The sequence below is a fragment of the Leptosomus discolor genome, chromosome 1 (genome assembly GCF_034619465.1).
Source record: "Leptosomus discolor isolate bLepDis1 chromosome 1, bLepDis1.hap2, whole genome shotgun sequence".
Taxonomy (NCBI): Eukaryota; Metazoa; Chordata; class Aves; order Leptosomiformes; family Leptosomidae; genus Leptosomus; species Leptosomus discolor.
Window position 1 is genome coordinate 19,510,392 of NC_141391.1, and position 16,549 is coordinate 19,526,940.

The 16,549-nt window shown below is 38.9% G+C and overlaps 1 protein-coding gene across 1 annotated transcript in view; it reads right to left on the reverse strand.

The window, feature by feature from the left end:
- The window catches only part of PSPC1 (paraspeckle component 1), a 40,452-nt gene extending 25,125 nt beyond the window's left edge, over positions 1–15,327 (reverse strand). Inside the window, exons 1-6 of the mRNA XM_009955300.2 lie at positions 14,868–15,327; positions 12,641–12,942; positions 9,920–10,015; positions 8,702–8,898; positions 3,334–3,418; positions 1,847–1,955 (exon numbers count right to left, since the gene is read on the reverse strand). Coding sequence (XP_009953602.1) covers positions 1,847–1,955; positions 3,334–3,418; positions 8,702–8,898; positions 9,920–10,015; positions 12,641–12,942; positions 14,868–15,248 — 1,170 coding nt within the window. The 5' untranslated portion in view covers positions 15,249–15,327. The remainder of the gene's footprint in view (positions 1–1,846; positions 1,956–3,333; positions 3,419–8,701; positions 8,899–9,919; positions 10,016–12,640; positions 12,943–14,867) is intronic.
- Between the last annotated feature and the right edge of the window lie 1,222 nt (positions 15,328–16,549).

A 16,549-nucleotide genomic window follows, 5' to 3' on the forward strand; every position in this document is an offset into this window, starting at 1 on the left:
CAGAATTTAAAGATGCAGATAAGCACAAGGATGGCCAAACTGTGGCAAGCAATTCAAGCACAGAAGCGAAGTAACATTATCTCAAGACAGCTGCAAGAAGAAAACCAGTAGAGGTTGCTGTGGCCAACATGATCTAGTTTTCCCCAGCACCCCAAGCTGCAGGATATAGGCCACAATCTCCTAACAGCAACGGAATCTGAGGGAGCTACAGCCATCTCAAGCCTGTGGGTTGACTCCCTTCCTGCAGCGATCTGCAGCAAGTAGCATGGGTCTCACAGAGCAGCCACAGGAGGATCTTGCCAGGTAGCTTATAGGGTCAAGAAAGTCTGGCCACCCCAAAAGATGCTACGTGAAGATATTATGGTGAAATGAAACTTCATATTTGGCACTACAGAAGTCACAATCAGTAAGTGCTATTTCTAAATTACATAAGACAATTGGTCTACGCTGTTTCACGAAGTATGTTTAATAATATGTGGGAACACACTGCAGGACATTACGAGTTTTGAATTCTTGATCTTTATCACCCCAAAGAAAAGACATGCTGACAGCAGTTTTCTTTTACAGCGTGAGCACATATGGAAATAAATAACTGCTTGTTTTCCGCTGCAAGTTTCTCAAAACACAATCAACAAAATCAACCTGATAGCTGCTAGTAACATCAGAGAAACAATTTTTCTTCCTTCCCATTTTTACTAAAAACACTGAGGGGCAGAGGATGGGAAAAAAGATGTCCTGCTGAGAACAGGAAATCTTTTACTTTCTAACTTCTCTCTGGATGACTCAGAACATACATAATACATTCTTCTCACCCCTACAGAAAATGTTATGGTATAGAACGTAAAACAGGTATGTCTTCCACAAAACACAAAATCAGAAAGTAGCTGAGAAACCAGCAGTTTATTTTTTATTTATGTACCTGTGAAGGTGAGCAAAATTCCCTCCTGCAGACTACAGTTGTTATAATGTAAGAGAGTACTGTGTGGATCGCTTACACATCACTTCCTCACTAAGAACAGCTGTAACTGTAAGAGGCATCCTTCTCACATGAAAAAAGCATTCACAATACAGGTTGTGTTAATTTAGCTGCTTTGGTTGGTAGAAAAAAAATAAATCATACCCTTGACCAAAATAGATCATCATGAAAATTTAGAAGCTGACTCCTCAGATACCACCATTTTGCTAGTCCTGCAGGACGAGTCTTCAGAGGCAGAACACACCTAAATTACTAATATAAATAATGTAGAAATTATAGAAGACAATTTTTTTTTCCACCTTTATAATCTTTCAGTCTCCTTTAGTAAAGATTTTGAGGCTCTCCTCATCTAGTTTTACAGTAGGGTCAAAGGGGAGAGTGATTTTAGGCTCCGTATGTAGTTAACGCTGCCCATTTTGTTTCTGAAGTACATTCTTAATCAATTAAGCATAAACCAAAATAAGCAATTCAAATAAGCTAACAGCCTGAACTGGTTTAAAATTTAAACCTTCAGTCAAACTAGGGCACCTCCTCATAGAAACATCATTTACTCTGATGACCTCCCACTTAGAAAAATTCTATTATTTCATTGGAAAAATTCATTTCCCAAATAAAAATGGGAAATTATGATCTGAGCACTTCCACTTAACCAAACTGTTACATCACCAGCTTGTAGGAAAAATAACAGTGATGCCATCGTAGAAGAGAGTAACTACAGTACTATATTTGTTCCACTCCACTCATGAGAACAATGGAACACTGAAGGAAAAACAGTAAACAAGGCAGCAGCTCAATAGCTAGTATATAAAAATATTACAATAAAAAAAAAATCTTTTTTATTCTGTACTTTTGTATTAGAATTTTACTTACATTGTCCATGAAATTTGGCTTAAATCCCCCCTCCTGCTGTCGTCGTAATTCCTCCTGTTCTCTCTGGCGTAGCATCTCTTCTTCACGACGCCGATGTTCTTCTTCATGTCTAGAATATTTTTTAAAAACTATGTCAAATTAAATTCTTGACCTGTTCAGGCTCGTACTAAATCTCAGGAGATAAGATCAAGCATAGGAACACAAGTGCTAATTTTTTTTTTTTTTTTTAATATAGTGTAAGGCACTAATCTATTCCACTTAATGGGTTTGAATATTATTGAATTTTTTTTTTTCCCCGAACCGGAATACAGGTAATTACAATATCAGTACATTCTATACCTGTTCTTTCAGCTACGTATTAGTAAGCAGGTTAAAATACTCCAGTTTTTAGCATGTCACTATGAATTAAAACATTCCAATACTGCCAAAAGACCCATTTTTAACTCCCGAGATGTGTTTGTGTATTGTTCTTTTTTCTCATCTACATTTCTTGTGATATTGAACATAAAAAGCATAAACTCAACCAACATGATGATATGTCTATTTCATTAAATTTTAGCAGAGGCATGAAAACAAGTATCTGTATGAAAGAGATCTTGAAGGAGAAATTGTTTGCAACATAACAGACTATCAAGTGAAATTGCCCCCAAAAATGTCATGTCAGGCTATGAAGCTGCAATACTACTATTCCACATGCAGATCACCTGCCCATCAATCTTAGAAGCACATTCATATCTATTGCAGCTATGTTTCAGTCACAAGACTAACATAAATCTGTTTCCTATATTTATTTTAAGACATTTCTACACTATTTAGAAAGCTCGGAAATTTACAACAGAACTAGTAAATATGAAATTATAAAATTCAAGAAATACCTGAAATCATTCTTTTGTATTAGCATAAGTGATCCCTTCTCTGTTCAAGAACATTAACAGAAACATCATGCATTATGCTTTCTGAAAAGGAACATTTTAGCAGCAGAAACATTTCATTTTTACCACACCTCCCCTACAATAACAGGCTGAGAGAGTTGGGCTTGTCCAGCCTGGAGAAGGCTCCAGGGAGACCTTATAGCGGCCTTCCTGTACTTAAAGGGCACCTACAGGAAAGCTGGGGAGGGACTCTTTGTCAGGGAGTGCAGTGGTAGGATGAGGGGTAATGACTTCAAACTGAAAGAGGGGAAATTTAGATTAGATGTTAGGAAGAAGCTTTTCACTGTGAGGGTGGTGAGGCACTGGCACAGGTTGCCCAGAGAAGCTGTGGCTGCCCCCTCCCTGGCAGTGTTCAAGGCCAGGCTGCATGGGGCTGTGAGCAACTTGGTCTGGTGGAAAGTGTCCCTGCCCATGGCAGGGGGGTTGGAACTAGATGGTCTTTCAGGTCCCTTCTAACCCAAACCATTCCATGATTCATTATCAAAAGTAAGCTCTACAATTCACACAGGCCTACAGCAGCTGCCTGCCATGGCTGCACAGTGGAAGACAAAATACCTCAATTGTATCTGCTTGCGTTTTTGAAGTTCTTGATTTCGAAGTTCTTCCAAACGCCTCAATTCTTCTTGACGTCGCATGAGATCTAACAGGAGTAAAAATGTAATAAAGATAAAAGCTGTTAATCAACAATGTGGCAACACAAAAAATTGCTATTGCTGTCAGATTACAAGTCTAACATTCAATTTTTAAAGAAATTTCTCAACGCATTTAACCATTTTCTTCCTGTCATATGCTAAGTCTGGCATATGAAAAAACACACTGGATCCACAGCTCACAAACACCGCAAGGTACAGGACCGGCAAAGCCTCCAAAGCAAGTTATGGGAACAGAAATCTGAAGTCCTCCAACAAAGAAAAGGACCAAAAACTCTCAAACTCTTAAATCACATCCTGGTTTTACATCTAGGGCAAGGCACCAATTTTCTCACAATGCTGTGTACTGCTAAAGTTACACTACCAAGCAAACTAGTAAAATCTATATGGGCTTACACTCCACTACCTACTGCAGACCACCTCATGGCACACATCAGAAAAAAGCAGTTTGAATTTCAAGTGCATGCAATCTGAGCCTCCATAGAGATTTATCACACGACTTACAAATGACTGATCTTTTAACATTACCAGAAAGGAACAGCCGTATTCTCTTAAAAACATCTTAAAATGCTCTTAAAATGCAGGGCACAATTAATAGTGATCACTTTGCTGTACTAGTTTCTGATCAGTCACATTATTGATTTCTGACCGGAAATTTATGCTGTCTTCAATGCATATTAATTCTACCTTTTGTTAGAAAGCAGTAGTTTGTCTTTTCTGTCTTCATAAAATATTGGCCACATGACATTATTCACAGACACCATGAGGTACATTCCACTATAACATCTATTACATGCCTTTTATGCTTTAGTTCAACTACTCCACACATCTCTAGGCATTTCTTAACTACACAAATTAAGGCATCTTCAATAATAAAATATGCATCAGCATATATTATTACAACTTAACCTTTTACTTTAGTATCCAAAACCAACTACAATGACCACTACATTTCGCCCCAATGTTATTTGTTTTCTTTTCTAACAAAGATTATCAAATTTTTACTCTCACAGCATCCTTATTGACATTAGAAGTCCTTTCTCAAGCATATTTTGCAGGCTTGCTTTCCCAATCTCTTCTGCAAAATTAACAAATTTCACACTTCAACAGAATATGATTACATTGAAGATTCACTCAAATCACAAAGTCTGAGGACTGCTTCTTTCCAACTGTGCTTGTCATAGAAGGCTTGGCCACTGTTATCCTGATACTCAGGGAGCACACCACAAGCACACTTTTTTTTAAAAATAGCATTTAGATTATTTTGAATAATAAGTGCACTTTTTTCTTTTAAAATTAACCTTTAGGTTGTTTCAGGGTATTTACTGAGATCAAGAAGTGACCCATTCCATCCATGCTCAATATTGTTCACTGTGGGAAAAGATGTTTCCTTTTCAGTTCTTTTTTCTTTCAAATTTATGTAGCATTCCCTTTTTCTTGTGTTAATACACTGGTACAGGATTTCCTACTTTCTATCACTAATTGCTAGAAATTTATCACTTACTCCCCTTAATACTTAAGGTGTAAATTCCTACTTTTCCCAGTGCCCTCTTTTTTTTTTTCCACAGTACAGTTCTGATTGTCTTTCCTGAAAGTGTTAGTATTTTAACTGTATTATATTAACAATAACAACAACAACAACAATAATAACAACAACAATAACAACAACAACAATAATTCATTTATATTTACTGTTATTAATATTTTAATACAGAAATTTGATCCACTACCATTTGACAATGACAGAATCTTGGCACAAAGCCTTACTAGTCAGATGAAAATACAGATCTATAGGTTTGGACTGCAACAGAGCCATTCACATTAAAAGATCTGCAATGATAGTAATTTTGGACTAACGTGCTGGTCACAGGCCCTTTCTCTGAATAGAAAAAACCTGCACTAAAGCAGCTGTGGAAAAAAAAAAAAAGAGACAGGAAGCATTATTATTATATTATTACATTATTAGCTTCTGCACTCTCTTGTGCTTACAAAAAGGGCAAGGTCTTAATTTTATCCTCAATCTTGTGCAGAGCAGAGGGCAGAAGCTAGAAGTGTACTCTCACCTCAGAATTTAATCCTACAAGCAAGAATATCAAGTCCAAAAGGATTTTTAAGTTGCTTTAGCTGCTGATTTTTCAGGTTCTAAAAACGGAAAACAAATGCCCAGCTCCCATATAACTGATAAAAGAACGAAGCTTCTGGTTAAATTCAGTCATGTTTTCCAGTATTTTCATAAGCTATTTAAGCACCATTATGACAGAATATTTACAAAAGTCTGAAGCATACCACCAATACATAGATGAGAAATATCAGCCAATTTACTTACACATGGAAACACATATTCTGCTTTACAAATTACTTCTGACTCAATCTGTCAAAACATGACACTTAAAAGTGAAAAATTACACATATCAAAAGAATGATGTCTACCTTCAGTATTAATACCACACCACAAAAACCTGAGTACTTAAATGAACACAATCAAGTCCTACTAGCTCTCAAAAGAGTAATTTCAGTAAAACCTTCATCTGCAGAAGTATATAGACTCTAGCAAGCTCACTCTTCCCATCTTTTTAGCTCCTGACAATTTATATATTGCATTCTATATTTCAGAATACTACTTGAATTCAGCTTTAAATCTGCGGTTTGTGCATCAGGTGTACAAAAATATTAATTCTAGGTTCTGACGTCTCACTGCATCTCTCAAAAACCCTGTGACACAATCTCATTAACATAATTAATATTCTTGGCATTGTCTGAACTTACACCCAGAGACACTGTTCAGACTAGCAAGATTTAGAAGCAGCTAATGACTGAAAATAAATACAAGAGAAAAAACCCACCACTTTGTTTTCATATACACTGAAGCTGGAGAGTTGACAAGATTAAACAGAAGGAATGTTTCTTAACCTGTAGAGCTTGGCAAATTAAACATCTGCAGGTGAATAAGCAGAAATCTAATTATATGAACAAAATTCCAAGTTATGTGGTACCAAAAAGAAGTCCTCTGTTAACCACAAGGGGAAGGAAAAAACCCCTCCTCCCACACTAACAAAAAGCATGTTTCCTCACTAGAATATTAGCACCAAGAACATTCATGTTTTAGTACGTCTTTAATGGAAGGAGTAATTCTCTTCCCTTTTTTATATAAAATTGAAACTTAATAAATATTGAAAAAAAGGAATATTTTTCCTTCACAGCTTCCTTAAAGGAAACCCTGATATCCACAAAACATACCTAACCTGTACTCCCATGTTTTACCATAAAGCCCTTTGTCTCAGTTTAAAACATGATTACATCATGATTATTAAAGAAAAAGTAAACCCTAACCTTGCCATGAAGTACAGGCAACAGGTGGATAAATTCTAAAAAAATTAAAGAGTGTAAGTTCTAGAACCAGATCATTAGCACTGTCAAATATTAACAATTAGTTAAGTCAAGGGTAAATTTATCCAACCTGTATTTTCAGCACTGAACCATCTTTACCAATATCAGCCACACATATACACAAAATTAAAGGAGTATGTCTAACTGAAAAGGGAGGGCTGTACTATGTATTACAGTGATTGTTACATGAATCTTCACATTCCTCACCTACCTGTAAGATATACCTATGCTTACGGCCAAACCAAATGCTTTAACATTTTTTGCTTGGAAAATAAACCAAGAAACAACTTGACAGTTGTCCTTTGAGGTGCTGCAATAACTATTCAGCATTTCAAAACAGTTTTTTATTTTATTATGCTCTGTATTTCAGCACAGATCTTTATATATAAACAGTATGGTTTCACACTAAAAGCAAGTATTTAGAAAAAACAGGCCAAGTAAACCTTTTCATAACAACAACTTTCAATTGCAGTAGATTTAAGAATCCTACATAAAAGATGAAATGTGTTCCATTTAATCTCTTTTCCAGTTATGAAGATGTTTTAAAACAGATTTTAAAAGACTATGTGTTTACATTCAATATATCCAAGCATTTAGGTGCTAGTGAATACTCTAATCCATGTCACTTAAGTCAGCAGAAAAAAATTAAGATAAACCAGTCTCACATAGGGAAGTCATACTACCAACAAAAATGTCCCTTCTTAATAGTAAGCTTTAAGTAAAGCAAATTAATTGCGGCAGACAGCTCATACGAGTTACAGGGGTTTAAGTTTTGAAATGCACACACTACTTCGAATCTCAAGAAGTTCAAATCCCTTTAAAATTAAAGGGCTCTCCCATGCAGCTTATCAAGCTAATTATTGTACTGTCTTACAATCTAACATTCTTAGGGATAAGAATTCTTTTTTAGGTAGCCATGATCTCCCTTAAATTAAGATTTAAAAAAGAATACTTCAGTGTTTTGTTCAGGCAACAAACCTTCAGATCCTTTCCAACAGATCTGTAATACATTTAAACTTTATCCAATCAAGTCTTGCAATTTAGCAGTCATACAGCCCTAAAACCAAGTAGTAGTTCAATAGTTCTGGATTGGAAAGCAGTGATTGCACGTCCACAGCATTTTGGGAAAAATGTGTTTTGGGGAGAAAGCTAACAAGCAGATACTCACCTGCTGCTGTCCCCTCTGCCCAAGAAACACAAGCTCCACCCAGCTCCATTCTTAAAGACAGGGCTTGAAAGCAATTGCTAGACAACTTTTTCCCCCCCCAGCACTAGCAGAATATAGTATGTCCAAACAATTATAAGAGAGGGATGCACGATCTTAAAATTTCAAGAATGACTGAAATTCATGGCAACTGTGAGTTATTTTGAGTTGTTACATACATACAATACTATGCACACATCGTACTTCTCAGCTGAGTTTCAAATGAAAAGTAACATTAGCTACTGGAACATTTAAAATCATGCCACAGGTGCGCAGAACAGCCAGAAGAAGTACAAGATATCATGTTTTATTCTTTCCTGCACGTCACTCACAAACAGTACTTAGTCCTATCTAGCACCATAAGCAACACCAAAAACAGAAAATAATTTTACTGATGAGTGTGAAGCTACCATTCTTTACATAAATGACTTACACTAGACAAATTTAAGAAGTGAAGACAACAGACATAGGCAATCACCCCTTCCTCAGTTTCTTAATCCACCTCTGTAAATCATCAAGGAATACGTGTAAGGAGAAATATAACTTCCTCTTTCTCAGTTCAATGCATTTAATTAAATAGCGTCTGGCAAAATCTCTAAGTTTAACATACAGCTCAATATGCTACACACAAAGAAAATCCAGGACAACACAAATTTAATACTAGTAGATTATCTGATTTTACCTTGCCTCATCAGCATTAGCTGATGCTCATGTCTAGCTGCTTCCATTTCTGCCTCTAGTTTCTCTTTGGCTTCTCTAATGTTCCTGTCAACCTGTTCACGCTGTTGCTTTTCCATCTCATCAAGAGCCTTCCACCGTGAAGCATACTCAAACTCAAATGTTCCAGGCTGAGCAAAACGTGGAGGCTGTTCTCTTTCCCTAATAAAAATTTTGCAGTTAAAATGTACAGAAGGACACATTTAGATCAACAGCTGTAACAGCCAAATAATTTATAAACAATCACTTCAAGTGTAGATCTGACTTTATATCAACCTGACAGATGATTACACTCTAAACCAGTCAAAGCTTAATTCAGCTATTAAGACAAGTAACCCAATCAGAGAAACTGTCCAAATAAAGATCTGTTCAATTTACATAATTTTAAGATAAAAATTCATATTTACATCGGTACAAAATACTTAGCTGCAACGCTAGATTAACTGTGTTCAGCCTTCTAAAGCAAGCAGGCAATTCATAAAACCAGTTATTCAAACAAATATCAGAGCTTACTAGACAGCTCAGAACATTAGCCAGAACCTCTAAACATTAAAAGGTGCCAACATTTTATTTCACATTCTAACACTAATACTGTAACTAACAGTAATACATTTTTTTTAAAAGAAGTGTCCTACAGCTGTACCAAACAAGCACGTTAGCTCCCAGCAACATGATTTCTAAAATGCAATCAAACTTCAATATTAAAAATTACTATTATCAAATTAGGTGACTTCTCTTCCACCTCATGATCAAGACTCACTCAAAGTTTTATCTGAACCGTGGAAGGTGCAAAGATTTACACTCCACTCACTTCACAAACAGTTAAGGGGCTATTCAGAGAGCAAAAAAACCTGTGGGCAAACAAATCTCTGCAGGATTAGACCACACCCCTAATCCATAAAAGACTATAGTTTGGCTGGCAACAAGATCCAACTGATTTCAGCGTAGGCCAGGAATCTGCCTGCTTTAGTAAATGCACAGAATGTTAAACCAACAAGTCAAGTCTGAATTTTACTATAATTAGGAAATTTTGCCAAGGTTGTATTTAATCCTTTTGACACAAAACAGCAGAACATATGAAACAGTACTTCCTGTTACACAAATGCAAAAGTAAAAATTAGCATATATTTACCAAGTTAAGTACATAAACAATTTTTATAAAATAAAGCTAAATACAACTTACTTGTGATACTGTTGTGTTTTTTGCATTAACTTCTCTGGGAGCCCATCTTCATCATCAAACTGCTCCATTGGTTCTACAACAACAGGTCGAGGTGTTCTGGAAGAAAGTTTCAAATTAATAATTTAATCACAGATGGAGCAGTTAAAAGTTATTTAAGTATTTTGAAGAAACAATCCAGAAAGCTAACATATGTTATCTATAATTCCTGGGTCTTGCAAATTCTTCTAAAAATCACAGAATTCAAATGAATCCTGATTTTAAGAATTATCTTTGGAAGTAACTGTTTCTATACCCGAAATGTGCTATTCGGCCTAGAAACCAAAATTTACTTCATGTAGTTCTGTTTGCTATCAAGTATTTAAAGGTTTTTTTAAAAAAAATCTCAAAACCAAACATTTACAAAATATTTAGAAAGGAACCATCTTTTCATTTTCATCAGTGAGGCAACACAGAGGCCATGATTACATTGGGAAAGCACCAAATTCAAAACAGAGCAACACAACCTATTCATATTTCCACAGAATATTAAAAGTTACTTTTGAAATTACTCTACAATCGAAAGCAGCTTGGTAATTTGGCATTAACATTCCAGTGATAATTAGAAAAACATTTCTGCTTAAGCTATTTAAAACCCATTTTTTGAACAATCATACTCTCAGAAATCAGAATCATAATTTATCTTGGAAAGTCTCTTCCCTGAATTCTCATTATTTATAGTAAACAGAGGCCAGTACTCCCAAGCATAGCACTATAAGGATCCTGAATGGTGTAAAAAGCTCTCTGCACCCATCTTGGGAGCATAGCCTGTTATACACCCCGTAAAGCGATAAGAAAAGACCTAGAGACACTATTTTCAAAACACCAGCACTTTTTTATTGTGTTGCATGCCTTTATTTCACTTTGCAGATCTTTTCACCAAAAAAAAAAAAAAAATCAATATATTTTAACAACATCAACAGCTGAAAAAGAAAACTTTAGGCATCGAGTGCAGATTAAAAAGATGAAGTCTGGAATCACAGAGCACAACTCAGCAACTGCATCTCCCGATGTTATCTGCATGGCAATTGCTGGCAGTTCTGTTATTTAAACACAACTGAACTGTGGCATTAACAAGTTATGATTCAAAACAACGAGTTTCAATCTCTAAATTAACCTTTCAAATGCCTAGTTTTGATATATTTAGCCCATAAATTTAGAGACTTTCTTCTGATGAGACAAAGTTTTCAGCCAAAACTGTAAAATTTTACATTCTGAAGGAAAACATCACAGTGTCACAGCAGTAGATTCATGCTAATTATCTCTGCAACGGCACATTAGGGAACACGTCAGCCACCTAAGTGAGACAAAGATCAAGTGCTTTTTATTCACTCGGGACACGGTTAGATGGTCATTTCAATCCAACTAATCTATCCAGCTGGTAAAACAAGAATACCCTCCCTCATATCCTAGCTTCTTTTTCCTTGCCACATCTCTCATGTCAAGAATAGCATTCATGTAACACCGAACTGGATTAGTTCCCTTGTTTTGCTCACCGTGCTTCCATTCAAATACCAAGAAAACCCAGGGGATATGAACAAATTGCTGGCACCTACTGATAACAGTAAAGGCATATTCAGATTTAATTTACTGCATTGCCACCAGTTCAGTGGCACACAAGATTTATGAGATTATCACAAGAACAAAGAACTTCAGACCCCTTCCCCACCTGCAACCTCCTCCTGGAGACATGATGTTTGTAGCACCTGTGCTAGCAAGCACCTTCCTGTGCTTAAACAGCCGAAAATGAACCCAACAAAACCAGCTGAATACTTTTCTGTTGTTTCAGCAAGCACCAGTGGCTTATGGAAGTATCAGAAAGTTCTCAAGCAGATAAAAAAGATCAACAGCACAGCCAGGGCAGGAAGGGAAAAGAAACTAACAAGTTCCCCAATGTGATGGTAGCAAGCTTCCACGCTGTGGAACCACAGCCTTACTTTCCCAAATGAGAATCAAAAAAATAAAAATGAAAAAACAATCTTGAATATCTACCATTTCACACAGTCTTTAAGAAATGTCACTAGTGAATGTGTTAAAACACAGCAGTTAACAACTCTCTTCAGCAAGTACAGAAATAGCAGATGCAAGAGATAAGTGCTTTAATTTGCAAGCTCGCTTGCCCTTGAAATAGAAAGTTTTCCAGAGATCACTGCCATAAACTTCTGCAGAATCTGTCTTCATTTAAAAAAAAAAAAAAAATTCTGGCCTTTCAAGCCACAAATAAAACTTCTGAGATAGAATAAACACAGGAACACTTTCCTGAGTTTACAAAAGTATCAGCAATGTAGTGCATTGTTTTGCTAAGAAACAGAAAAATATTATTTTATAACATTGTTACTGGGAACAGGACGAGTGCAATCAATGAAAATAAAAGTCTCACTAGAAGAAGCCCTACTATATAGAGAAGGAAAAGTAATAATGCATATAGACAAGAGAAAGCAAAACGTTGCTATCAGACTCTCATATGGTAATTACAAGTCTCAAACAGTAAGCAAAAAAAGATCGTTTCCTCACAAAACAAAAAACGAGTATCTGGGATATTCACGTAAAACACCTTAATGCCTCACCTCATGGCTTTCACAATTTGAAAATAAAATTAGAACTAGGGAATACCCTTGAATGCAGTTTTCTTTCACAACAGAAATACATACTCCCACAAATTCAAACAAAACGCTGTGAACTTACGTCGTTAGCAAGAATGCCCCATCACTGCATCTTTCTAGAGCTTTCCGCGCTGGAGGTTTTGCTGCAAACTCTACGAAACCTTTTCCTGTAGCTCTGCCACGATCATCTACTACAACAACAGCTCTTTCCACTGGCCCAAACTGAGAGAATGCTTGTTCCAGCAGCTCATTAGAAACCACAGGTGAAAGATTCTTGACAGTTAGGGCAGCTCCATGTGTAGCAAATCGGATTCGAAGTGGTCTGCTCTTCAAAATAGTACCATCAAGTTCCGCTTTTGCTATTTCAGCCAGTGTCCTAGATTCCTTTTTCAAGATATAAAATATTTTATATATTTTATTTTCAGAGACAACATATATCACTTTTTTATTTACCCCCACAGAAAAGTTTTTTTCCTTAACTTGAGCACATTAGCATCATGGTCATTCAACTTCCTCACCCTCTACCACCTCCTCCGCTCCCCCCCCCCCCCAACCCCCAAAGTTGCCATCCACCGATCAAAAAAAAAAAAATTGCATTTGAAATTGCATTTGTCATGCCCCATGATTTATTCTAAAAAAACCAACATACATGCAAATTTTTGTTGCACATTAGAGGGCTTAAACTCTCATTATGATGGATACATTTGTGCTGCTCTGTAAAGGCTTTCAGTAGAGTGAAAACCTTGCTGCTTTTTCTTATTTACCCACTCAAATGTTTATATTCTGCATCCCTACCTCCATATAGTAACAAATAGTATTTTCAAAGACTACACTACAGGATCTAGGGTGTTTTGGGTTTTGTTTTTTGTTTTGTTTTTAAGTAAGTGAAAATATCACACTTGCTCATTACCATGCTGGATGAACTCTGAATCAATGTCCAAATCTAATTTCATCAACAAATGATGAAATTACCTTCTTTGCTCATGTATTCATTCTCACATTTAGGGGCTTTCTGCACCCACATCCATGAGACAGTTTGCATCAATAACTGCCTTTTTTTTCCTCATTTCATAGATTTTCACCAAGTTTGATACCTACAATACCTTATTTTTAAAGAAATTATTCTCTAGATTACAGCCATTTTCTCCAAAGTTTAACTGACTAGGGAAATTGTTTTACAGTAACGTGTTCCTTAAACATAATGGAAAAGGTTAGTTCAGATGAAAGCTATATCTAATCTATATTACATACAAAACTGAGTAATGACATGCAAATACATCACACTTCCTCCAGAAAATTGCTATTTCAGGCTGGGGGATTCTCGGCATAAGATGTATGGCAGAATGCCACAGGCACTTATCTTTAAGATGACAACCAAAAAGAGAAAAATCCTAGCCAGTAAAATATATGGAAAAATCGTAACTAGAGACACCCAAAGCGCTCTAAAGCTATTCCCAGAATGATACAAGTCAGCGCATTCTAGATATAGCAGTCACGAAAATTAATCCCGCACGTTAAACTGACATTTAAATACAGCATCATAATATTTTCAGATTATTCCTTTTTTGCACGCTCGACTTCAGCATATTTGATCGAATGTTGTATTACACCTAAAAATCTAGTCTTATCTGGACACACGTAATTTAAACCACCGAATGCCTCGTTCCTTTGCAATTTTGAGGTTTTATGTTCTGTTTTCACGATGCGTGAGGACTGGCATTTCTAAACAATCCGGTGCAGTCTTACAAATTTAACTCTGTTTTCGTAACGAAACCTAGACTCATAACGACCTGTACAGGCTGAAATCTGCTTCTGCACAGAGAACGATTTTTTCTAGTCCTAAAGTACGATAAATTCTCCCAATTAAATAAGGAAAATCTTTATACAGGTACCACACGAATAAAGCAGATCACGCAACACATCTCCCATTCACTAAAGAATAACAGGCTGCAGGAGTACCCGTGGTAGCAGCACATAAACGGTAACTGGTGGAGGGGCCCCGAAACCAGCGGAGTACCGCGTAGTGAGATGGGAACCTAAACGCGAGGGACTGGGAAGGCTGCTCACAATGCAGGCCTCTGGCTTGGATGTACGGAGGCACACAGGGGAGGGAAGAAAGAAGAGGAAGCGGAGGGAACTGCGCTAGCAGCAAGGAGAGAGACTGAGGGGCAGCTGCTGCCTTTTTTTTCACACCCGCCCGACAAGGAAAGGCGGGGGGGGGCGGGAGGGCCGCAAGGGACAGAAGCCCCCCGCTTGCACAGGCAGCCCCTGCGTTACAGGGCGGCCGCAAAGGCTCGCGCGATCCTTACCAGGCGAATGAAGCCAAAGCCGCGGTCCCGGTTGATGAAGACCTCGCTAGGCTCCCCATAGCGCTCGAAGAGGCGCTTGAAATCTTCCTCGGTGATATCAGTAGGCAGATTCCCCACAAAGAGCCGGCAGCGCTGCGTGTAGCTCTTCTCGCCAGGTTTAAGAAAGCTTTTGATATCGATGGTGAACCCAACCTCCTGCTCTTCATCTCCACCTTCTTTGCTCGGCACTAGCGCCATGGCCGCCGCCGCCGCTGCCTCATTCTCCGTTTCTAGGCCCCGCAATCCCTTCAGGTTGCCGCCACCACCCCCCACTATGCCCAGAGGCGCCGCTGGGGAGCTATTCTCGATCCGCACTTGCTTCAAGTTCCTATTCGCCGCCATATTCAGACCTCGCTCCTTTCTCGCTGGTTTTCTCGGGGGACGCAGAGCCCGGATCGGCAACCACCTCCTCCGACCCTCAGCCAATTCAAAATGGCGCCGCCGCCAACCTCAACGAGTTGTAACGTCCCTGAGGGAAGCCCCGCCCACCGTGGCCCGCGCTGCCTTCCCCACCACTGCTCCTCCCCGTTGCTGGGTGCGGGGAGGGGTCTGCGCATGTGCTTATTTGCGCCGCCGTGGGGTCGCCGCGGGTGCTCATGGCGTCCTGCTGCCTTTAGGGGCTGTGGTTCCCGCTCAGCTCTGGGCCGAGCCTGCCTCGGACGGCGGGAGGCCGGCCCTTGCGGGCTGCGCTGCCTGAGCGGATAACCCGCCCAGAGGCTTCCCTGCAAGCTCGGCTCCCTCGGTGCCTGACTCGCCCGCACGGAGAGCGGTCGCAAGCGCCACCATGTTGGGTTAGAGTAGTGGTCTCGGAAGCGTTCAGGCCCTGCCAGCTCTGCGGCAGTCCGCCCGCAGGCAGAAGAGCCCCTTGCTGGGGCCTCCCCTGAGGGGAAGGCAGGCAGGCGGGGTGCCCTGGTGGGGGGTGCCCAGTCGCAGCGGGAGAGGGGGCAGGCATAACGCGGGAGGTGCTGAGGCGGCTGCCGCCTGCGAGAAGGAAGGCTCGGGTGCTGCGGAGTGGCCAGCAGACAGTGCACGAAAAGCATTCAGCTGAGTTAGGTGTGGGAGACAAATCTGAGTGGAGGGAGGCCATGATACATCTGCTGCTTACAGAACAATTTCTTACAGGGCAGCGACTTTCACTGTAAAGGTGATGACATAGTTCTGAGAGGTGTGAAGTCAAATGTTTCCTTCCGTGGGCGCTCCTTGTAGCTAGGACTGCGTGTGCCATCTGCAGCACGTGACTACGTTTTTCTCTCCCTGCCTACTAGATGTCCAGTTGCTTGGTTTGATCAGCGTGCTTCAACTGGTCCATGGTTTCTCAGACAAAGGGCTCATCAGTCTGCCTGAGGTCTCATAGAAAACTTGATAATCAGTTCTTGGCTCACCATAGCAGTCTGAGTGCTTCAGGTGCCCACGTAGCTTTATGTCACATAGGGGAACTCCTGGACAATAGAGCAAGGCTTCAGGACAAAGTAACAGTATTACTCGTTTTATTAATACAACCGTAGCAGTGAAAAAGTCCAGACACTCAAGCAGTTAATAGTTACTTCAGCTAATGCACGGCATATACTATTTTCAAAAAGCAACGTCAAGCATGATATTAACGAAAAAGTTGATTCTACAACAGGCATGAATCCTTTGCTCAT